We start from the raw sequence: 25,457 nt of genomic DNA, 5'->3' as shown, positions 1-25,457 counted from the left end.
ATTATTTAATCATAATAATTGTCATAGTATAAAAAAAATCCCTGATTTTTTAAAATTAAATTAAATCTATGCTTAATTAAGATTTTTTTTAAAATATATCACAATACAAAAAACTAAATACTTGATTTTCTTTGAGTCTAACCCATGAACAGGTGCATAAAAAAATAAAAAGGCTTAATATATAAAACATTACTATTTAAATACATAAAATACAACAACATTTTCTAAACCAGACAGATTGGTCCTAGTCTTACTAAGCCTTCATTGGCGGTGAGGTTCTGCAGCGCTCCACAGCTGGCCTCGAGTGTGGCGTCTCTTTCACTGGAGCTCAGCAGATTGAGGTACATCTGCAGGGCTTTAGAGTGGAAGAGCCAGCCGGTGCCTTTAGGATTGTTGTCCTCCATCACGGGATAGTCAAAAACGCTCTGCAACACAAAGCCACTTTAGAAAAACTAACATCCTTAATGCCATACTTTTGCACATTTACCATAGCACTATCATGGTGTTCTTAGAGTTTCACTGAAACACATGGTCTATTAAGATGGCAATCAAACTGTACTGTTGTATATATGCCAGTAGCATGGTCATACGTGCGCTTGGTGTGACGTTACAAACCTCCTGCTGCAGCTTCTGGCTCTGGGAGCTGAAGCAGCCGATCGGACCAGCGTCTGAAGGACTGGAGCGATTGCGAGCTTGGCTGGCCAGCATGTTTATTTTAGTGAAGAGAGACGGCATCTCGGTCTCCAGCTGGTAGGTGAGGTTGTGCAGAATACACACGCAGTTCTCCAAAGACTGTGCGCAACACAAGAACACAATAAAGAATATTACAGCATCATAATTAAAAACAAATAAAGGGATGGTTCACTATGACATAGCTGGGTCCTGCAGTGTGGCACGCTTTAACCCTCTGGGGTCCTTCGGCCCAAATGGACCCGAAGCATTTAAATAAATTTTTTTTTTTTAAATCATTGCTTTATCGGAATGGTCCGAAATTTGGTGACTTTGTTGGTACTTGGCATATGAACACCCCAAAAAATTGGGGACAGGATTTGAATAGTCTAAGTGGTTTAAAAAAAATAGTCACACTCAGGACCTTCGGGTCCAAATGGACCCGCATAGGAAATGAATGGGAAATTGGCAAAAATGTGGAAATACAGAGTTATTTTGTGAGTACAAACTACAAATCAGCCACGATCCAGAAAAAAAGCACACAACAGTGAAGGGGTGAATCTATAAAACATCAAGAGTGCAAAACAGACACATCCACACACACACACACAAACACACTTTTATACACATACACACTAATAAATTCAGATTACATATGGGTTTTGAATTTTTAAAATGCTCAGTTTGTCCACCAGATGGCATCCATCTCATTTCAAAAATTGCTTTCATGAGGCCTAGGCTTGACTCTAAAATAAAACACAGCTTTAAAAAAAATTATAAAAAAATAAAAATATTTTTTTTAAATTTCTATTATATTCAATGGGGAAAAAATGGGTCATAATTATTGCATTAATATTAATTATAAATCATTTTTATTTTTGAAATTATCTCAAAACACCAAAAAAGAAAAGAAAAAATATTATAAAAAACAAGTAAAAAAAAAAAAAGAAGATTTTTTTTAAATAAATATTAATCCCACCCTTCCGGCCCATTTGGACCCGAAGGTCCTGAGTGTGACTCTGAAATGAAGGACCCCAGAGGGTTAATTTATCAATCCAACTATTCTTCTTGGTTTTTCTTAACAATTTTATTGTATAATTTTATTGTTATGCATGCAATTTTTGTGACCTCATATTAAGTAACTATATAGCAGGGTTAGGTGAGCAGCTAAAATAAACACATTAAAGCAGACAGGAACCTGCCAAATACTGGGATTTTCTCAATTTAACTTTTAACTCATTGTTATGCTAATAATATATAAAATAAATAACTATTTCTATAAATAAATAGATATTTACATAAACATATCATTTATATTTAAATTGACATGCCATTGCATTAACGTTAAATGTGCAGCCAGATTTGTAAGTATATGCAACTTTGTTCAGCTGGAAGAGAATGAAGTGAACTTGACAATGTGTGTTTTTGAAAAAATTGACAAGCACTAATTATTTATAAATCCACTGAAATGTTGAAACATGCTTGCGAGGTTCTGATCAAATCTGGTCGTCAATTAAGAGGGAGTAATGAAGAGTTTTAAAAGCCACAACAGTAGAGTTTGGCTGTTGGAAACGCCTTGTGTTTCTACACGCTTCCCTCAGGGGGTTTTAACGTTTCGGCACCAGCATAATAAAGTAGAGAAAGAAAAAAAAAAAATCATCAATGCCACACCAACATTCTCCACCCAGACTATGAAAACAACTTGACATCTCATGCCGTCTTAAAACTCTTTACTGCACTAATACAGAGAAAACACACTTTTTGACCAATGACTTTTCCAATTTTAATCACACGCTGCAAAAGATATTTTGATTCAGACTGACTCTTAATGAATAATTCTAATAAATAGAAAGCTGAAGTTTATAAGCAATTCATTGATCAATTTGCTCACAAACCAGGCTTGTGATTTCCATGACTTTGCAAGGCCTGTAAAACACAAGTCCCTGATATTTCCATGTTTTCCATGACCTGTTGTTTCCGTTCAGTAGCTCATAGAAATCAACAAAGATTTACCGTGTTATCTGGCATCCCACCATTAACGCAGTTCTCCGTGTAGCGCATGAGCGAGTCGATAAGACCTTTGCAGTTGCGCATGGCTTTTCGGTTTACCGGTTTGGAGGAGCTTAGGTTGCTGTCGACAAACAGAGAAACAGTCACATTGTGTTTGTTTTTAGCACTGGACTTCACAAAAGCAACAAACAATCTTAGGACGGAACTGAATTCAAATGTTTATACGCTATTTTGATAATCTGAGCCAATATTATAGCTACACTTCCAATAACTTCACTGCCACTTTTAAGGCCCACTCATCATGCAATGCAAATACTCGGTATGTCAATATTGCGCAGCTGATTCTGGCCGAGAACCGCCCACTCACAAAAGGGGACTTATGATTGACATGTGAAGTGACCAATAGCAGTCTGTTTTGGTTTATGTGCTGTTTAAGGTTATACAGAATTTCTGATGGCCTAAAAGTCACCAAAAATCAAACGTTTTACGGAGAAAACGCAGAGTATTTGCTTGTGAATATAAGTGCCTTGAACAAAAGTTCAAAAATGAGAATTAACACAGGAGAATATAGTAAATACTATATATATCAGCTAAACTAATAGATATCAGCATACTTCATCAGTTGATTAATCACAGTACATTAAGACATTTTTTGTATTACATGTGCTTAAATATTCATTTATCAAAAACTCATTTGCATACATTTTCATAAGAGAAAGCTGAACATTGGAAGAAGTTAAGCTTCATTTTGTTAAAGTTAAAGGTTTTTGGATCTCTTTTTATCACTCCATAAATCAAACAATACTGTCAACAGCCAAATTATTATTTTGATTTTTTTTTACCATGTTTTTATCAGGCAGATGATATATGAACAAACCTCTCAGTAAAAACCTTCAGAATATAGATAGGAATAAAAATCTAAAGTTTAAGTGTAGATAAAGTGAATTAAAATAAACAAATGTGTATTTTAGATGTTGTCTTTCCACTATTCTGAAAGTAGACATGTTATGGAAGCAAAATGAAAATGCACGAAAAGCAACGCTTTTGCCTGTAGTGTCTCGCCTTAACATCAGCAACAGGACAAATGATCATCATCCTCAAAAGCGCTCGTAGTTTTAACGTTTCCGCTAATGATGGACTGACAAGAAAAGACGTGCAGCCAAAAGTTCAATAAAGCCAGGTGATCGGTTCAGAGCTTGCCAAATCCAGAAATAGATTTACAGTTTTGTTCAAACAGTATGTGGTCTGTGGGTGTGCCAAGGCTAATATAAACCCAGATAAAATATTTGAACAGCTTACTGGTGAAAATGTAACCCGAGTAAAAGGAGCGTCAGGTACTGGCTCTAACAACAATAGTACTATGAGTGGAGCCAGCACTGACGTTTCCCGTGTTTACAGCACACACAGAACTCAATCCAGTACGTGTGATGTTACCGTAGGCATCCCGTGGCATTGTTGAAGACCTCTGGTGCCAGGCTTGTGTTGGCATTGTCGTCTGTGCTGGCTGAAAACGGCGCGATGACCTTCTCCGTGAGCGCGGGCAGAGCCGTGCGGAGCAGATCGGGCTTCAGGTTATCAGCGGAGGAGAGGTTCCACAGGAGACCTAGAGAACACACACAGATCAGTTTGAGAAGAACACAATGCGATCTTATTTATACAGCACATTTCATACAATGGCAATTCAAAGTGCTTTATATGATAAAAAAAGAATCATAAAATAATCACAGCAGATGCATAAGAAACAAAAAATAACAATAAAAGCAAATAATAATAAAAAAGATGAATTAATTAATAGTAACACTTTACTAGTAATCTAGGCTTTAGTAGGTGATCTACACTCACCGGCCACTTTATTAGGTACCCCATGCTAGTAACGGGTTGGACCTCCTTTTGCCTTCAGAACTGCCTCAATTCTTCGTGGCATAGATTCAACAAGGTGCTGGAAGCATTCCTCAGGGAGTTTGGTCCATATTGACATGATGGCATCACACAGTTGCCGCAGATTTGTCGGCTGCACATCCATGATGCGAATCTCCCGTTCCACCACATCCCAAAGATGCTCTATTGGGTTGAGATCTGGTGACTGTGGGGGCCATTTTAGTACAGTGAACTCATTGTCATGTTCAAGAAACCAATTTGAAATGATTAGAGCTTTGTGACATGGTGGAAGTAGCCATCAGAGGATGGGTACATGGTGGCCATAAAGGGATGGACATGGTCAGAAACAATGCTCAGGTAGGCCGTGGCATTTAAACGATGCCCAATTGGCACTAAGGGGCCTAAAGTGTGCCAGGAAAACATCCCCCACACCATTACACCACCACCACCAGCCTGCACAGTGGTAACAAGGCATGATGGTTCCATGTTCTCATTCTGTTTACGCCAAATTCTGACTCTAACATCTGAATGTCTCAACAGAAATCGAGACTCATCAGACCAGGCAACATTTTTCCAGTCTTCAACTGTTCAATTTTGGTGAGCTCTTGCAAATTGTAGCCTCTTTTTCCTATTTGTAGTGGAGATGAGTGGTACCCGGTGGAGTCTTCTGCTGTTGTAGCCCATCCGCCTCAAGGTTGTGCGTGTTGTGGCTTCACAAATGCTTTGCTGCAAACCTCGGTTGTAACGAGTGGTTATTTCAGTCACTGTTGCCCTTCTATCAGCTCGAACCAGTCTGGCCATTCTCCTCTGACCTCTGGCATCAACAAGGCATTTCCGCCCACAGAACTGCCGCTCACTGGATGTTTTTTCTTTTTCGGACCATTCTCTGTAAACCCTAGAGATGGTTGTGCGTGAAAATCCCAGTAGATTAGCAGTTTCTGAAATACTCAGACCAGCCCTTCTGGCACCAACAATCATGCCACGTTCAAAGTCACTCAAATCACCTTTCTTCCCCATACTGATGCTCGGTTTGAACTGCAGGAGATTGTCTTGACCATGTCTACATGCCTAAATGCATTGAGTTGCCGCCATGTGATTGGCTGCTTAGAAATTAAGTGTTAACGAGCAGTTGGACAGGTGTACCTAATAAAGTGGCCGGTGAGTGTAGTTTATTTCTGCATTTACTAATGCATTTTTGCAGCAAATTGTAGGAGCTGAACAAACATGAATTAACAACAACAATCCTATATTTATGAATTAACCAAGATTGTTTAATGCTTTCGAAAGAAGTCTATTAGGCTCACCAAGGCTGTATTTATTTGATCAAAAAAATTATTTTCTATCGTAATATATTTTAAAATGTCATTTATTCCTGTGATGTCAAAGCTGAATTTTCAGCAGGATAACATTAAATTAGTTTTGCAAACAAAAGCTGAATATAAACGACTTATGCACCATTAAAACTGATAAAAACCCTCATACAAAATTAAATAAAAATCCAAACTATAATCATTTGAATATTTTAAGTAGAGAGCGAACATAATCTTGTCTACTATTCTGTCAAGTGCTTTAAATGGCTATGTTGACATATTCTACGTGTGTGTGCTTGAGTGTGTGTGTGCGTGAGTGTGTGTGTGCTTGAGTGCGTGTGTAAGTGTGTGTGTGTGTGTGTGTGTGTACAGGTTTGGCTGTACATTTGAGGGCCAAAAAATGTCCTCACTTACCAAGTGAAATATTATGATAACCTTTTTACTGGTCCTCACTAAAATAGTGAAACAAACATGTGTGCTTTTGTTTTTGTGATATATGAGGACACAAATGTGTATAATGACATGCATATTACACTGGTATTACAACTTACACGTGATATATGAGGTCATATTTCAAATAGCTTAAAAAACATAAAAAAACATTAAACATTAAAAAACTGTGTTTTTTTTAAATGTAAAAATGCAGGATGTCTCCTGTGATGGGTAGGTTTAGGGATAGGGGCAGTGTAGGGGGAGAGAATATACAGTTTGTCCAGTATAAAAGTCATTACGCCTATGGAATGTCCTCATATATCACAAAAACACAGCTGAGTGTGTGTGTGTGTGACATGACACGCTGAGTCACCTGTCAGGTGTCTCTGTGTCTCAGAGTTGGTATCGCTGAGCATCTGCACAGCCTGTGTGATTCCTCCACAGCGCTGCACTTCATCTTTATTGGCCTGGTTTTTGAAGACCACGTTTCTCAGGGCAGCGGCCACCGTCTCCTGGATCTGAGGACTGGGGCTGCTCAACAGGTTTACCAGCGGAGGAATGCCCTTCAGGGTCAGCACCTGTGAAACCATAAACCAGACCATCAAACCACTGCTAAAGGGCACTGTGCTGGTGCTGATACCATAGTACAGTGATGCTATCAGATGCAGTGCTGTCACACAAGTAACTAAAGCTGAGCCTAAAACTAGAACAATACAAATTATTTTCAGTCCTTCAAATAAAGCTGAAATAAAATAAAATATAATTATTTCAACTAAAACAAACTAAATAATGAAAATAAAAGTCAATTCAAAATATTAATAAATACTACAATAGTATATAAATAATACTAAAATAACACTAATTACAGAATAAACTATGGTAATATTATATATATATATATATGAATACCATGGTACCTGTCCACATAACATGATATTACTATGGTACTACACTTACAAAGAAGTTTACCATGGTATTATCATAAAAATATGGTAATACCATCAGACAGTAATACGATAGTACATTCAGTCAGTACAAATATTTATAATATGAAATACTACGGTATTGACATGGTCCTACCATTATGCTATCAGAAGGTACTTTCCTCATTTATCCATTCAGTATTATGGTATATAATTAAAATACTACAGTACTGACAGTGACATGGTAGATGGTACTCTAATACATGTAAAGTAATACAATGTTAATAGCATGGTAAATGTCCAAAAAACTAATTTTTTATGGTGCATGTCTAAAAAACATGGTAATTATTTGGTACCTTTTGGTGTTTTTATAACACCATGGCACTTTTTTTTGTCAATTCACAGATATTTTTCAGGTATTATCATAAAAAATACACTATGAAAACATGTATGGTATTTAATTCAAGGTACTCTAACATATTTAAAGGAACACCATGGTAATACCATGTTAACTGTCCTAAAAACATATTATTTCTATTGTATACATTAAAAAACCCATGGTAAAAGCATGGTGGTTTGTGGTCGAGACCTCTTGCTTGGCCTTGTCGTCGGTGAAGGTGCTGTGCTGGATGTGAGCGGCTCCATACTGCTGGAAGTTCTCATCCGGGCTGAACAGATACTCAACCGCGTCTCGCATCGTCAAATCGGCCAGAAGCTTCTCTGCATTCATCCTGACGACACACGAGTGAGTGTGAGACCAGTCATAAATCACCACATCTTAACCAAAACACTACAAAACTCACCCAGAAATATCCTTGACTTGTCCATTCCTGATCATAGAGGTCCTGGACTCTGCGTTGGACTGCAGGGAAGACGGGCGTCTGCTGACGGCCTGGAAGGAGCCGATCTGATTGCTGTTGGTCATTCTGCCGAAAGTGCCGTTCCCGAAAGCCTGGTTAGGCTGACTGAAGGCCTTCTCCATCCGGAAGGTCTGTTTGGCGGTCTGGCTGCGTTGAGTAGCTCCTACTCCTCCACCGTTCACTGCGGGTTGGAAGCCCAGGTCCGGGGCGCTGCGAGTGGCTTTATAGCTGTACAGCTGGTTATTGGCCCGTGGCTGGACCGGGAGGTTGCCAGTGGGGGAGAACAAGGGCCGATCTACCCTGCTGGCGTTACTGGTCATCCGTTGACCGCTGGAGCTGCGGGAGTTGGTGGACTTGCGCACAAAGTTTTGCCTTTGCATATTCTGGACATGGAAACAATGGTTTTAAAGTCAGTTCTTCACTCACCTTGTCAAGGTGATATCATCATTTCTCATTAAGCAATTACAGGTGAAACTCGAAAAATTAGAATATCATGCAAAAGTTATAATTTTGATGATTATGGCTCAGAGTTTATGAAAACCCCAAATTAAAAATCTCAGAAAATTAGAATATTACATGAAATCAATTAAAAAAAGGATTTTAAATACATAAATGTCGGCCCTCTGAAAAGCATAATGATAATGATATAGTTAAATATACTAAATATATTAGTTTACCCTTTTAATTTGAATTACTGAAATACATGAACTGTTGCACGATATTCTAATTTTTCGAGTTTCACCTGTACATGCAATAACAAAAAAAATGCAAAAACAAATTAAATGCAAAAAGAAATAATTGCAACAAAAAAAAATCATGCTAAAAAATTACATGCAAAAAAAATATTTTTTAAAAATATTTCATTAAATGCAAAATAGAGCATTTTACCTAGTGCGATCAAACTGTATAAGTATACTTTACTGTACGTTTTAAAGTCAATTCTGATATTATTTATAATTAAAATTTGAAATGCAAACAAATGAATGCAAAGAAATTACATGCAAATATGCACATTTTAATTTATGATTAAATGCAAAATAGAGCATTTAACTAGTGTGATCAGACTGCATGCTAAAAAGTATACTTTAGAACTAATTTTATAAGTATACACTAAAAATCATTCTGAAATCAACATTTTAAAGGAATAGTTCACACAAAAATGAAAATTCTGTCATCATTTACTCGCCCTCAAGTTCGGAAGAACCTGTATGAGTTTCTCTCTTCTGCTGAACATAAAATATGATATTCTGAAGAATGTCCATTGACCTCCATACTATTCAAATAATACTATGGAAATGAACAGGGCCATCAACTGTTTGGTTACCGCATTATTCAAAGCATCTTCTTTTGTGTTCATACAGGAATTCATACAAAGTCATACAGGTTTGGTTCAGAGTGAGTAAATGATGACAGAATTTTCATTTTTGAGTGAATTATCCCTTTAATGAATCCATGCCACAGTTTTGTCTGAACAAGAGTGTTGGCTGAAAGTGTTACTATGGGCACGTCCATGGATTAAAATGCAACCAAGGTAGTTCTACTTCTATGAAGCAACAGTGTGCAGTTTACGAGATTCTGATTCATTAGTCATTAACTGATTCATTAGTATAGTAGTATGTTCGTGCATAATTCAAACCACAACACTGTTTTACATCTTTTGCCGCTGTCACCTTTGGCTTGCTTATAGTTCACATAATATTCAGCAATATTATTGATTTGACGGCACTGACAGTATCAGATGAGAACTGAACTGAGCTAGATGATGACATCGCTGATTTCTCCAGAGCTGGATTGAACTCATTTCATAATTGATGATGAAATTTAAACGATTAATGAACCAAACTGAGTCAACACTGAACTGACTTCAGCTGAACAATGACACTGTTGTCTTCTGAGAGAGAACTGAACTCTGTTTGCATCAGTCATCATTACTTTCCTGCTTTTTACAGTAAAGGTGCTTTGAAACACTCTGTATTGTATAAAGCGCTATAGAAAAAAAAAGGTGACGACTTTTGCAGGATGTCAAAACAGGGTTTTATGCAAGTAAAAACAACATAAAAAATGAGGCGACACAACACGGCTGGATTACACACTCCATTAAAGCCAAACAAGACATTTAAAACACTGACAGTATTAGAATTCCTGTGGATACACCCAAAATGTAAAGAAAAGTTGGCAGAATACCTAGAAACCAGGCTGTTTGGTAACACAACACTGGGATGAGTCAGAAAAGGGAAGGAGAGGAGTGGTTTTCATTTAGCTTTTTCCCGTTTTTTTTCTTTTTCTGGCATAACTAACTAGAAAAAAGTGAACTAGGCAAGGGTCAGTAGCAGATCTAAAGTTTTAATGCAAGTAAGTAGACAATGAATGTATTGTACCCAACAGACACATTGATGGATTGTTTTTTCTGTCCTCATGTCCTGTTATTTAGAAAAAATAGCAGGAAAATATATGCGTAACCAGGTTGTTATTTACAAGCTAAAGCTAAAGACCGTTTGGCATTCCACAAATATCTATTGTTATCTGGAATCGATGACTCAAAAGAGAAGCGCTCAGCCTAGTGAATAAAGAAATGTGTTTTACACACCCAACTGTGGGAAAATTAAAACAATTTATTCACACCTGAAGTTCCTCATTAATAAAATACAAAGATATATAAGCGAACACGTGTATGAAGAATGCGTAGAGAACAATGAAATGATTGATGATTTTACCCCATTCGTCATGGTTCCTCCTCTGCTGAACGAGGGTCCGGGAGAAAACTTGAAGTCGTAAAACACACTGTCAGTTTCAGGGCCTGCAATAGAAGAAACTGTTTTAGGGTGCTATAATTCTTATCAAAAATAAAACATGCATTGAGGGACGTTTTGAATATTTACAGTATTAACCTATAACTAATGTATTATAGTACATATTTTACAGAGCGTTCCATTTTATTCTCTATATTAACATGAGAGATCACAGTCTTCACTGTTTCTAAATTAATTTTTTTCTTTTCAAGAACTTATTTAATATGCCTGAATGAAACAAATTGGATTACAATTAAAGTGATTTTTTTTTAAAAGAGGAAAGAAAATCATGCACATTTTCAGTTGTACAGTATTGGATTGTCTATCGAACATATAAATAGATATATAGAGTTTATAATAGAAATCAATAGACAATTTGATTTTAGTTTGCCAGACCAGATTTTAAACTCCAGTATGCAAATGTACTACCCGTAAACAAGCTGTTTACCTAGAGGCTATTTATGGTGGGAAAACAGCTTTAGAAAACACTCAAATAGGGCATATTTTACATTGCCTGTCTTGAAACCCCCCAAAAATATTACTTTAGAAGTTTTGGTAATGGAAACATTACTAAGGTACCCCATCTAAAACAAAAAATCCCTTTCTTCTAAGAATATACTATGCCACTACCATGCCACTTTTTTGTGACCGTTCCTGTAAAAAGTGCCATAAAATATCAGAAAAAAATGTGATAGAAAAAATATATGCTAATACCATGTTACCAAGCCTTTTTGCCCCAAGAAAAGTGCCTTGAATGTCTTATTGAGCAAAGACCTCAGATATGGTAAATGTAAATGGACTGCATTTATATAGCGCTTTCACAGACCCAAAGGCCACCAAAGCGCTTTACAATTTGCCTCACATTCACCCATTCACACACTCATTCATTTCACTTTTACGCTGCACTTGCACTGCAGGCAGAATAAAATGTGGGTTGCACTTTATTTTACAGTACGTGCACTTATGTGTGTATACAGTGTACTTACCTAAGAAAGTACTGGTTAATATAAGGAAACTTAAAGGGATAGCTCACAAATTGGAAGTTTGGTCCCCATTGACTTCCATTGTATTTTTCCTACTATGGAAGTCGATGGCTATCGTCAACTGTTTGATTTACAAGCATTCTTCAAAATATCTTCTTTTGAGTTCAACAGAAGAAAGAAACTCATACAGGTGAGTAAATGATGACAGAATTTTCATTTTTGGGTGAACTATCCCTTTAAGCTTAGGTTCAGGGTTCGTACCAGTTATTATCCAGTTATTGAAATACAAAATATGTGCAAGGGGAATAAGACTGTAAAATAAAGTGCTCCCAAAATGTCTCTTTTGTTCTGGTCTATGTTAATAGTATTATAATAGTATAATAGTATTAACTTAATACCATGGACGTTTTTAGACTCTTTAACAACCAAAACTATCAATTTAAGCATTTAAAAAAAAAGTTAGACTCGGAATAAAATCCGTCTGGCATTAAATGTAGAGCAGAAATGTACTCACTGGTGGGTGAGGCGAGGCCGGACACACTCTTGCTGCTGTATTTGGACTTGCTCCTCTTGATAGTGTGCACCTGGTCCAGGACTCTCTGTTGCGCGGATCTCAGCTCGCGGTCGGACGGGAGCGCGAGAGACGTGTCCTCCACAGCTCCTATCGAAAGAGCCGATTTTAAAGGTTCGGGCATCATTTTTGCTTTTGCCTCTCCTCCAGAGACAGGTGAGGTCCAATTCGTAAAGCTCCAACTATCTGCTCCGTCTGGCTGCCGTGTGTTTGATTCAGGGTTTGACTCACAGAGAGATTGAACTAGACCTGCCCTAATTCACGCCCATGTGACGCCCAAAACCCCATTCAACACCTTTTTCTGCTCCTCTCACTGATGATGATTCTAAGAAAGCCCTTTTATGATAGAACGAACTGTCACTTTTAATAAGGATAATAGATGTGCTTTAAAAGCGTTTTGATTTTTAATGTTACATGTGTAGGCTAAAGGGCGTTGTAAGGCACGGTGTATTTATTCACAAAACACAGTTTTTATTGCTTTTCTACTTGTTTTATGCTTTAATACAGTAGGCTACATAGTTATATTTAAATAGTAGCTACATAAAAATATCGGACGAGACGATTTCAAATTTAAATCATTTTTTTTAAATACGCAAATTCATTAGTGACACACTTCCGCTAGAAAATATAGTCCCTTTGTAAACAATAAAAGAACGACTGGGTGCTTTAAATTATATAGGCCTACAGTAACCAACAACGTTGTATTTAGCATCCAGGACCAAACTATTTCTATAAAAATAATAAAATCAGATGAAAAATAAATAATATATTTGTTATATAAAATAAATTGGTAACACTTTACAATAAAGTCTTTGTTAACATGAGTTAATGTATGAACTAACAATGAGTAATACATTTGTTACAGTATTTATTAAACTTTGTTAATGTTAGTTAATAAAAATCCAGCTGTTTATTATTCATGTTAGTTCACAGTACACTAATGTTAACAAATACAACATTTGATTTTAATAATGTATCAGTAAATGTTGAAAATAACATTGACTAAGATTAATAAAGTAGTAAACTTATGTTAAATAATGAAATCTTACACATATTATTATTACATATATTTGCACAGGCTAAATCAAGGGAATTACATTGATTAATATGCATTTATTGTGAAGTAAAAATGACCATAAAAAAAGCATGTTGCGCCTACAATTAGCTTACCATACTATTATAGAAATTAAGTTGATATCCTTTCTCACATTTTTCTCTGTACTGAAGCCTGACCCATCTGTCACAGACAGTTCATAGTCTAAAAGACCTGATTTTGGTCATAACTTGGTCAAAAAATGTTACTGTGTTTTGCCCCAATGAAGGTGCCTTGAATGTACTGTGCAATCACAAACCTTGAATATATACTATTGAATATATATAAAAAATATAGATCCAAATATAGAAAAGTTGTCAATCAAGTTTAACATGTAAAGAACAGAAAGGTTTAGGATTGCAGATCTGAGCAACTCCAAATAATGTCTCAAATATCATTTCCAGTTTACGCTGCACTACAAATGTGTTTTTGCTCCAATCTATTTATTTGAGACAATATTTTCCAATATGAACAAAAGACTGCAGCCATGAGAGCTTAAGCTGAGAACCTCCATGACTAAGTGTGAAGACTCATCATCAGGCCATCAGCCTGCATTAGTAACAGCACATGTGCAGACAGCAGGTCTGACACACCCAGACGAGAAGGGCTCTGTATGGGCGGGTCTCGCTCCACAAACGTCTCGTCTCAATGCGTCAACTGCACATGACAGCGTATACTTTCAGACAATGAATGTTTGTCCTAAGTAACAAAGACGAGGAGAGCTCACTTTCTCTTCTTGTACTTAAGTGAGAATAAATAACCATATTAAACACCAATTAAAAACTTAATTTTGCTGTGATCACTTAAGTTGCGTAATATGTCTATTTTAGCATTTTTGCAAACTCTGAGAAAGGCCAAACTTCATTTTCAAACAAAACAAACTAGTCCAAATATCCACTAAATGCAGTAACTGCCAATATACTGTATATTTGGGTAATAATAATAGCTACCATGAAACCTTTTCTTAACTCACCAAAGATTCTTATAATTCTTCTAACCAACACTGCACCCTTGTGGCAAGTATCACATTAAAATAAACATAAAACATCACCAGCTTGCTGAAAAATTATTTTTTTTATTTATTAAAAGGTAGACTTGTGTAACAAAACAGTTATATTAGAGATAAATGAGGTTGTTGCCAGGTTAAACAAAAGGAAAATATCTTTATGGACACCGTTATGGAGTGGTTTGACAAAACAATTTAAATGGCAGCATTATTACAGTGCACTATATGATTTATCTTTCTCCACTTGACTTTTCCAATACAGAAACTGTAAAATAGCTGGAGATATGAGGTTGTTTCTGGTATCCCGAAATGGCCTTATCATGAACATAACTGTTCACATTCACAATGAAAGCAGACTTCAAAAGTGGATGATTGGAAACATTTAACATACAAAGGACAGAAACACCTGCTCAGCAGGTCTCCATTTAAAAAAGTGAACAAAGGAATATTCAATTAGCAAGTGATTATGAGCTGTCATTTGTGATTCATAGTGGTCAATTATTCTAAAGCAGTGGTTCTAAATCTATATGTATCCATAAATATATACATACATATGATTTCAGAAGTTTCAAGAACTATGTTTTTCGATAAAAATAATTTATTAGTAATTGAGAAAAAAAATGCAATTTAGTTTATGATTTAATGTTTCTTTTTTTAGCATTTTAATTGTTATATAGTTAAAATTAAGCTACATTAAAATTATTATTAATAATATTCCTATTATTACTAAAAACAATATTAATTATATTATTTACCCATTATAATAACTATATTAAGTAATTATTATAATATATATATATATATATAAGAGTTTTAGTCATCCTGCAGCCTCGGATGTTTGCTGAGGCCACCTGGACTGAACAAATGAGGTTGAAGTGAAATAGATATGTCATGGAATTAATGATTTTGCTAATTTTCTGGTTTCTTTGTTTCCAGAAGATTTATCCTCAATGTATAGTAAAAAAAAAAACTGCATAGTTACAACCGGTTGTGTTCAGTTCAGTTAAGACATCAAAAATAATGACCCATTGTCCTTCTCATAAAGTTTCAGTTCAGTATTCCTTCCAATCACCACATTTAGTTACAAATGCACAGAATCCTTGCTGTCAAGGGAATTTCGCAAATGGTCCGATGATAAAACCTTGGGGTACTCCTTAATCCGTTCCTGAAGGCTACTTAGTGCCAGTCTCATCTGGTCCTCAGTGCCTTGCAGTGCCTTCGCCTCCATGCTGTAGAAGACGTATAGCATCAGTGTAGAGAGGAGGACGGCAAAGCACAGCGCCCCCAGCAGGTAGAAAGAGGCTTTAGGAAAGGGCTGTTCAGCTCCCAGAGCAAACAACGGGACAGCGGCGATGGCTAACTCAAGTACTAGCAGGACAAGACCCATGATGCCTGTACGAGCCGCAGTGTGGCGCATGCGCTCAGAGCAGTGTAGACCCACCTTTACTTCAGTACGAGCTTCATTGACTGTGTTGACCAGCTCAGGAAGCTTATCTGAGAGAGAAGCATACATATACACTACCATTAAAATGTTTGCAGTCAGACACATTAAATTGATCAGAAGACATTTATAATTTCCCTTTCAAATAAATGCTGTTTTTTAAAAACTTTCTGTTCATTAAAGAATCCTGAAAAGAAAAATGTATCACGGTTTCCACAAAAATATGAAGCAGCACAACTGTTTTCAACATCGATAATAATCAGAAATGTTTTTTGAGCAGCAAATCATCATATTAGAATGATTTCTGAAGGATCATGTGACACTGAAGACTAGAGAAATGATCACAGGAATAAAAAAATAAAAAAATACATAAAATATATTGAAATATAAATCATTTATTTGAAATTGCAATAATATTTCACAATATTACTGTTACTGTATTTTTGATCAAATAGAAGATACTTCTTCCAAAAACCTTTTTTTAAAAACATATTACCAGCCTCAAATAGTTGATGATGTCAAAACAGTCTTTAAAGAAGTAGTTCACCCGAAAATGAAAATAATCACTCATGATGTTTCAAGCCCAAAAGTTTTTTTTTTTTTTTTTTTGATGGATCTGTAAGGATCAATAAGGATATTTTTTTTTGTACTAGCTTCTCAGACAAGCTATGTGAAGATTTCTCCTTAATGCATTTCACGAAAAAAAAAATATATTATGTGAGTTTGGAACAATATGAGGGCGAGTACATGAATATTTTTTGGGTGAACTGTTCCTTTAAAACACCTTGACAGTCAATTTCCAAACTTTATTATGGAGCAAAAAATTTTTTGCTTATAAAAAACAGCTTATTGTGTTGTTGTTGTTGCATGCAAAAATACATGTAATAATATTTCAAGATCCCAAAAACTGACGCGCAAATACCTGGAATACAGCCAAATTCTCTCTCTTTGCATCCATTTCCCTTTTTAGTTGGCGTAAACAGGAACTCGGCAGTGAGAGCTTCGTGGTCTGAATAAGGAAAGGGCTGTCCAGGAACTGGACCCTTAGTGGTGGACAAAGACTCACAGCTCACATCTACTTCCCCTGATCCCTGCAAGAAACAGCGCTGTCAGCATTTATGTGTGTACGAGCAAATAAAGACAAAACTAATAGAAGAATCTATAGTTCGAAGAATAGTTAGAAAACTAGAAATTTCTGAGGTATCATTTATGTATGTCTGCGAGATGAGTTGTCAAAGTTTAATACTTTGGGTTTGTTTAGATCATTAAACCAGACTATAAGCAACAGTTTGAGTCTCAGAAAACACCACTTAATGTAATAGAAATAGGAGAAAATTGTTGTAAAATCTAACTTTTACCTTGAACAGGATGTAGTCTATCCGGACTCCTCCCCCAAAAGGAACAAGACCATCCGAGTGTGTGAAAGGGTTTTCAGATATATGGGTGAATCCTTCCTCACATCCCTGGTATTAACGACAGGATTGTCATTATAAATCATAACTTAGGCCCTGTTTACTCCTGCTATTAAGATGCATTCTGGTCGATCGGATCACAAGTAGACGAGGGAGACACATACCCGTTTACACCTGGTGTTTTAATCCGTCTCTTTTGTCCACTTTCAACCACTTCTGTTCTGATTTCTTTGAGGGGAGGGTTTATGGGCGGGTGTTTTTTCAGATCTTTCGATCTAATGGACAAAACAAGCTTGCGCAGTTTACATCTGAACTCGACTGGAGTCGACGGAGAAACACACGGAGAGCATCAGCTTTAGTTTCTCTGACAGACGCAAGACCAGCCGAACGCTGTGAGTGTGTGTTAGAAATCAGGAATGGTGAGAGAACATTGTGATGGGACGTTTGTCGTCTTCAAACCAAACTTGGGTGTCCAGCCGACAAAGTTTAAATCCCGTCTGGCTGGCGCACTTCCCATGATGTTTAATGTTAAGTCAGTAGGCGGAGAGAAGAGTGTTTTTTGTGGCTGTTCGAACACATTCGACCACACGAGTGTTTACACTACAAAACCAATCCGGTCGAATGTGTTTTTAACAACCTCTGGAAGTGTTCGAAAGTGGACAAGCTCAAAACAGTTTTAGACCCCGTTTACACCTGTATGTAGCGTCGTCTACTTGTGATCCGATCGACCAAAACGCATCTTAATATCAGGTGTAAACAGGGCCTAAAACGTTCTGAGCTTGTCCACTTTCGAACACTTCCAGAGGTAGTTGAAAACACATTCGACCGGATTGCTTTTGTACTGTAAACACTCATGTGGTCGAATGCGTTCAAACAGCCACACAAGACGCCTACTGACCTAACATTAAACATTATGGGAAGCGCTCTTGCCAGACGTGATTAAAACTTGGTCGGCTTGAGACCCAAGTTTGGTTCTATAAAAAACGTCCCATCACAATGTTCTCTCATCATTCCTGATTTCTAACACACACTCACAGCGTTCGTCTGGTCTTCCGTCTGTCAGAGCAACTAGCTGATGCTCTCCGTGTGTTTCTCCGTCGACTCCGTTTGTCCATCAGATCTGAAAAAACACCCGCCCATAAACCCTCCCCTCGAAGATACCAGGACAGAAGTGGTTGAAAGTGGACAAAAGAGACGGATTTAAACACCAGGTGTAAATGGGTATGTGTCTGCCTCGTCTACTCGTGATCCGATCGACCAGAACGCATCTTAATAGCAGGAGTACACAGGGCCATAGACAGCTATGCAACATATCATTACACACACAAGTCATCACAAGATGTCAGACAGGATCACACTGCATTACTAACGTCAAAGTTGGCGGCCTCACTGAAGCTATCCAGTAGTCCAGTGTAGTTCCTCAGCAGTCTGGTGCCGAGATCGTCCGGGTGCATGTTCAGATCTCCAGCCAGGATCACCACGTCCGCTCCAGCACTAGTGTGCCTTTGAGTCGTGAGCATTGAGGAATCAGAGCAGGAATCTGAGTGGCTTACGTTTATTTTCAACAAAAACCCTGATCTGATCAGTGTGATCTCAGGCACATTTCATTGAAAGATCAAGCAATTAAAAACTATATTAGGCTTGGGCCATGGGTAAAACTGCAAAAAGAGACTTCTGACCTTATGAACTGTTGCAGCTCCCAGGCTTGAACCACTCGGTGCGGGAGATACGAATCTTTCTCTCTGCTATATTCCGCATGCAGCTGGAATAAACACAAACATTCATGCCAGTGTTGTTATTGTTAAACAAAAAATTCAACAACAAAAGAATTGGTAGTTGAAAATAACACTAAAATTAAATGAAAAACTTTACAATAAGGCCCTATTAGTTAACACTGGCTAATGCATTAACTAACGTTAACGAGCAATGAGCAATTTACAGTATTTATTCATCTTTGTTAACATTAGGTCATAAAAATACAAGTTTCCTTGTTTGTTCATGTTAGCTCAGGTCCATTACATAATACAGCGGTTCTCAAAGTGTGGGCGCGCCCCACTGGTGGGGAATAGAGACATGACAGGTGGGGCGCGCCAAACGGGAGGAAATTTTCCTTTTTATGCCTTTATATCTTTATCCAGACATCCCAAATGTCCCGGAAGTTCCAGGAGTCTCCCGCATATTGATAGCGGCTCCTTGACGCCCGCAAATGAGATCCAATCTCCCGGAATCTGGAGCAAGACCGCGCACTACAGTAGAGAGTGACTGTGATATGTAGCCTATGTTTCGCGCCGATGGCCAGGCGCGCTGGAAGCTGTTTCATGCGTAAGTGGGGGCTGAGGGCTGGGTTGGAAAATATGTGACGTCATTATGTAGTGGCTTACGACAAGACATGAAATTTCTCTGAACATTGAACATGATTTGAGAGTGGCAGCATCAAGCCTGCAACCCTGCTTTGAGAAATTGTGCAATGCAAAACAGGCTCATTGCAGTCACTAATGCAGGGATAAATAGACCTGTCTTGCCATTTGGATTTCTCTTCTTTTCTTTTTTTAACAGATTGCAAAGTGGCACTTTTATTTCTTTTCTATTTTTGAGGCACTTTTATTTTCTCTATTTTTGAATTTCATGCAAGTTTTGACACAGATGCACTTCATTTTCTTTATTTTTGAACTTGCTGTTATTTGATGTAGATAGTTAGTTTGTATTTAGATACAACTTGTTACTATACTGATACTACTTGTTACTTCAATAAATTGGAACATTTTAAGCTTGTTACGTATTTCATTAGCATTGTGTCGGGGCGATGGGGGCAGTGGGGCTTGAAAATTCCCCCTAGTGCAAAGTGGGGAATGACCGAAAAAGTTTGAGAACCACTGACATAATATTAACAGATACAACTTTTGATTTTAATAATGTATAAGCAAATGTTGAAATGAACAGAAAGTAGGATTAATAAATGCTTTAGAAAGTTATTAATTGTTAGTTCATGTTAACTAAACTAATGTAGTTATCTAATGTTAACAAATGGAACCTTATTGTAAAGTGTTACCTTAAAACTTAAAATAAAAAAACTTAAATGAACATTAGAAATGTTGCCTTAGCAACTAACTGAAATGAAACCAGTTTCAGTTTAGGTATTAAAATTGAAATAAAAAATAAAAATAAATTAAAGCTAAATAGAAAGCACATAAGTATGGAAGCTTGTTTCCGCCACTGAATAAAAAAATAAATTAAATAATTGCGACTTTTTATCTCACAATTGCGAGATATGAAGTCAGAATTCTGAGAAATAAAGTCACAATTGCGAGATATAAAGTCGCAATTGTGAGAAAAAAAAAAGACAGAATTGAGACTTTTATTTCACAATTTATAACACATAATTGCGAGTTTATATCTCGAAATTCTGACATCTTTTCTCAGAAATGTGAGATATAAACTCGCAATTGCGAGTTATCAGGCCAATTCTAAGGGATAGTTCAGAATAGTTTATATCTCACAATTCTGACTTTACAACACGCAATTTCGACTTTATATCATGCATTTCTGACTTTATATCTCGCAATTCTGACTTTATAACTTGCAATTCTGACTTTATAACACGCAATTGTGACTTTATATCACGCAATTCTGACCTTACAACATGCAATTGTGAGAAATAAAGTCAGAATTGTGAGATAAAAAGTCGCAATTACCTTTTTTATTTTCCATTCTGTGGCGGAAACAAGCACCCATACATAAGTGCTAATAGCAAAAGCACATAATAAAATAACTAAAATGAAAAATAAACAGTAAATTCAAAATATTAATAAATACTTTAATAGTAAAATAAGACTCGTACACACATTTCGCATGAACTTACATGAGTTACAAAGACATGAACATTCAGCCCACTGATGTTAAGCAGGACCTTCCCGACAGCCTTGCCACCAAACCAGTCTCCATGTTGTGCCTGATAAAAGATCAGATCATTAACAAGCCTTTTACAGAGCATCAATCAGCCCTGACACCGAAAGAGGAAACTGACGCCACTTAGGTGGAACATACAGTTTATTTACAACAGGTAGTAAGTATGTGTCAATAACAGATGTATGGTTTACAGGTTCGACTGGTTAGGATGTAAAATAATGTTTAAAACCATAATATTTTTATTATGTACATTATTAAGTATTTTATAAATGCAATAAGGTACTCAAGGATGCGCTATATTGTGAATATGATCATTTCTTAAATATGTATTAGAGGAAACTTCATTTATATTAAAGAAGAAAAGCAGAATGTCTGTACACATAATTGATCAGACCCACCATGTACGGATATCCATTTAATGAGTATCTGTACAGAAAAGCGTCATGGATTCGATGTCTGGAAAACACGGCCAGTCCACTACCTATAAATCCACTGAAGACGAGAAAATGTTACTTTAAGAGAAAATGCATTCACAACTGTGTCCCTGTGCTTATAAATTTGTGCATTTAAGCCTGAAGAACCTTTCAGGGACACAGAACTTCATTGATATATTCATGCATTTAAAGATGATTTACCTTTTAAAATAATGGGAAAACGGATAGACATTGCCAAGCTTCTTCTTTAAAAACAGAAAGTCTTTCTCACACCAGACCTGTAACCAACCAGCCCCCAAAAACATGTCATTCTACAGTACAATCCTGTTTTCAACAATCAGCTAAAAGACAACAGACGCGTCACGCATCTGAATCATATTCTTTAAACAGGTCATTTAATGATGAATAATATTTTTTAAACTGTGAGAGAAGTGGCTCCTCTAAATGTGTGGAATATGTGACAATCAAAAATATTAAAAACAGCAACCCAGGGGTCAGACAACGCAACTGAAACACTGATTTCTCACCATTCCTGATTTCTAACACACACTCACAGCGTTCGTCTGGTCTTGCGTCTGTCAGAGAAACTAAAGCTGATGCTCTCCGTGTGTTTCTCCGTCGACTCCAGTCGAGTTCAGGTGTCAATTGCACAGGCTTGTTTTGTCCATTAGATCGAAAGATCTGAAAAAACACCCGCCCATAAACCCTCCCCTCGAAGAAACCAGGACAGAAGTGGTTGAAAGTGGACAAAAGAGACGGATTAAAACACCAGGTGTAAACGGGTATGTGTCTGCCTCGTCTACTCGTGATCCGATCGACCAGAACGCATCTTAATAGCAGGGGTAAACACGGCCATAGTGAACAGGTCAATGTTCTGGAAGAGGAACGGCTTGAAGGAATAGTTCACTTTGAAATAAATTTTTGGTATGTTTTAGCTTACCTCGAGGGCATCCAAGATGTAGGTGTCTTTGTTTCCACAGTAGTTTCAATTTTGATATTTTTAGGTCAAACCGTTCTTGTCTGTCAGTCATATAATGCAGGTCTATGGTCACCACCTCAAAGAGCATGCACAGAGAAGTCCAAATTAAACATGATTTAAAGGGGTCATATAATGCCATTTTTGTACAAGCTAATATGATTCTTTAGGGTCTAAATTAAAAGTTTGTAATATACTGTAATTAAAAATTCTCATTAGTATTGTAAGAAAACACTTATTTTACCTGGTAAAAAACAGCTCTGTTTTCAGCACGCCGTTTCAGTGTATATGACTTTAAATGATCATGAGCTTTGCTGACTCCGCCTCTCTGTTCTATGCGTACACAAGAGCCGGCTCTGGCGTACACCGTTTGTAACACAATAACACAATAACCATAACACGTTGTTCAGTATAAACGTGGGATTATGCATTATATTGAGAACGTCATACATAGAAAACATGCCGTAATGTACCCTGAGTGTAAACCTTAGACGCATTCATTGTGAAGCGTGCAGCTAGCGATTTACAAGGATTAATATAAATATTAATATAAAGTTTAATAACACGTTACACTCACTTCAGTTTTTCTGGAGCAGCTGCAGGAACACGAATAGATGGTACCGATTCTTTCAGGAGCAGTTTCTTAGCAAAACCAGCTTTATACTGATCCTCGTTTATAAAGCAGTCTGGTGTGTGAAATGATTCGCGCAAACATGAGAGCATTGACGTTGCTCGTGGGGAATATTCCCTTCGAAAACAAACTCAGCCACTGCGTCTTCAGCGGTTCGGATTTAGGAACATTAAAATGACTGTGTTCGTTATTACACCCAAGAACAGAACACCACAATCGCTTAGACGCCATTCTGCTCATAGACAGTGCTCCAGCATATCAACAATGACCGCGCCGGTCCGCGCAGACTATGATTGACAGCTGGCTCACGAGCGAGGGCGGGTCTGTGTTGAAACGATGCTGTCAATCAACAATCGTGGGAGGGGCTTCCGAGCTTGTGACGTCACAGGCTCGAACGGCTCGATTTGAGGCAGGGGAAAGCATATAAGGAGATTAAAACAAAACCACTGGATGGATTTTTATCATTATATGATGGCTGTGTACAGACACTGCCAACACACATTTCAGTACAATCAACTTGTAAAAGTGCATGTACCATTATATGACCCCTTTAATGACTCGTAAATGTAAGGACACATTGATGGCCTAAGACACGAAACGAGCGGTTTGTGTGAGAAAACGAACAGTATTTATATCGTGTTTACCTCTTGTAACCACAGCCACGTCCAAGTGATCTGAGGGCGCCGGCGCTTCGGTCTGCGCAAGCGCCGGAAAGCGCCGGAAGTGATCTCTCGCGCGGTTGCAAATTTTTTGTTTGTTGATATATCGAAATTGTCTTCGGTTGCGATTTCCTGTATATCTAAATATGTTTAGATCTTCACAGTGAAAGGTAACACTTCCGAAATCTCTGTGTAAACAATAAGTGACGTACACGCGCGAGAGATCACTTCCGGCGCTTGCGTAGACCGAAGCGCCCGCGCCCTCAGATCACTTGGACGTTTAATTTGGACTTCTCTGTGCGTGCTCTTTGAGGTGGTGACCATAGACCTGCATTATATGACTGACAGACAAGAACGGTTTGACCTAAAAATATCAAAATTGAAACTACTGCGGAAACAAAGACACCTACATCTTGGATGCCCTTGAGGTAAGCTAAAACATACCAAAAATTTATTTCAAAGTCAACTATCCCTTTAAATCCCTCAGTCCGCTGTGAAGGACGTGTGTCGGTCATTACCAAGATGAATTGATTCTATTTGCTGCAAAAGGAGCCCATACTTAATAAATTATTGTGGTAAACCAGGTGTTTTAATTTCATTGTCCAACCCCTGTATATTTTGTGTGTGTGTGCACGTGTAAACGTCTATACTTGTGCAAGTTTGCTTCACCTCCTGCAGTAACGCTATATCCAGCTGTTCCTGATTCAGCAGGTCTCCGATCAGTACAAACCTCTCCCTGCAGTTCTTACTGAGGTATCTGATCCCCCTAAAGCAATCACAGCAAACTGATGTGTTCATCCTTTACGCATTTATTAGTTCATGATATCAATTCAGTGCATAGACATTTGAGAGAAAATAAAAAGATTTGACGAAATCTATTTTAACAGTAAGAAATGAAAAATCACAAATCTGCATATGCAAATTTCTGCAACACACAGTAAAAATGTTTATATACATATTATTTTCTGTTTTATAATTTTTATGAAATGAAAAAAATTTATTATAAATATCTCATTGAATAAAAAAAAAAAAGGTATTTTATCACTTGGTATGAAAACAAATATCTTGTAGAAAGATAGGGGAAGCTAATACAAAGTAAATATTTTAATAATTTGTTTTGCCATTTTTTTTTTAAAGTTGGAATCCTATAAATATACCCAGTAGGATCCGTTAGATAGATTAATTAGGAATATCAGAATCCTGTGCACATCGATGTAAAGCGTGAACTTACCAGCAGTTGAGAGAGAAGACACGTAATCTGATTGGCTCTGGGGTTGTCATGGCGATACGTCTTATGGGATGGTCTGTAAGGATGGATGAGAGAATTCAGTTTGAGCTCAGACGCCTTCCAACACACACAACAAAACGGGGTTGATTCAGTTGAGCATTTCTCAGAATGAGCGTTACTCTACGTTTGAAACTGTTGTTTACACTAAATAGTGCACTAAAAGCTTAAGTTAGCGGCTACTGGTTT

The 25,457-nt window shown here is 37.2% G+C and overlaps 2 protein-coding genes across 2 annotated transcripts in view; both read right to left on the bottom strand.

Annotated features, from left to right (window-relative positions):
- pkp1b (plakophilin 1b) overlaps positions 1-12,646 on the bottom strand; it is an 18,553-nt gene extending 5,907 nt beyond the window's left edge. The window contains exons 1-9 of the mRNA XM_056270481.1: positions 12,369-12,646; positions 10,797-10,879; positions 8,026-8,465; positions 7,812-7,953; positions 6,673-6,877; positions 4,114-4,282; positions 2,683-2,800; positions 616-792; positions 255-425 (exon numbers count right to left, since the gene is read on the bottom strand). Coding sequence (XP_056126456.1) covers positions 255-425; positions 616-792; positions 2,683-2,800; positions 4,114-4,282; positions 6,673-6,877; positions 7,812-7,953; positions 8,026-8,465; positions 10,797-10,879; positions 12,369-12,552 — 1,689 coding nt within the window. The 5' untranslated portion in view covers positions 12,553-12,646. The remainder of the gene's footprint in view (positions 1-254; positions 426-615; positions 793-2,682; positions 2,801-4,113; positions 4,283-6,672; positions 6,878-7,811; positions 7,954-8,025; positions 8,466-10,796; positions 10,880-12,368) is intronic.
- Positions 12,647-15,605: 2,959 nt separating this feature from the next.
- smpd2b (sphingomyelin phosphodiesterase 2b) lies at positions 15,606-25,297 on the bottom strand. The gene is made up of 10 exons (XM_056270482.1): positions 25,215-25,297; positions 24,653-24,749; positions 21,919-21,995; positions 21,682-21,775; positions 21,237-21,326; positions 19,057-19,139; positions 18,748-18,880; positions 17,324-17,428; positions 16,888-17,056; positions 15,606-16,018 (listed from the first exon to the last, which is right to left on the bottom strand). The coding sequence occupies exons 1-10, from the start codon at positions 25,262-25,264 to the stop codon at positions 15,606-15,608; spliced, it is 1,311 nt and encodes a 436-aa protein (XP_056126457.1). The 5' UTR covers positions 25,265-25,297.
- Positions 25,298-25,457: the final 160 nt, after the last annotated feature.

Source organism: Rhinichthys klamathensis, unplaced genomic scaffold, assembly GCF_029890125.1.
Source record: "Rhinichthys klamathensis goyatoka isolate OS25496 unplaced genomic scaffold, OSU_Roscu_1.1 h1tg000303l_1, whole genome shotgun sequence".
Taxonomy (NCBI): domain Eukaryota; kingdom Metazoa; phylum Chordata; class Actinopteri; order Cypriniformes; family Leuciscidae; genus Rhinichthys; species Rhinichthys klamathensis.
The sequence above is the reverse complement of the archived record's forward strand: the minus strand, read 5'-3'. Positions and strand labels throughout refer to the sequence as shown.

Bases quoted from the DNA above. Each gene is read 5' to 3' on its own strand.
- smpd2b (XM_056270482.1), bottom strand. From the start codon at position 25,264: ATGACAACCCCAGAGCCAATCAGATTACGTGTCTTCTCTCTCAACTGC. The intron at 24,750-25,214 runs GTAAGTTCACGC...TGATTGCTTTAG, and splicing joins GTCTTCTCTCTCAACTGCTG to GGGGATCAGATACCTCAGTA. The intron at 21,996-24,652 runs GTGAAGCAAACT...GGTTGGTTACAG, and splicing joins ATATAGCGTTACTGCAGGAG to GTCTGGTGTGAGAAAGACTT.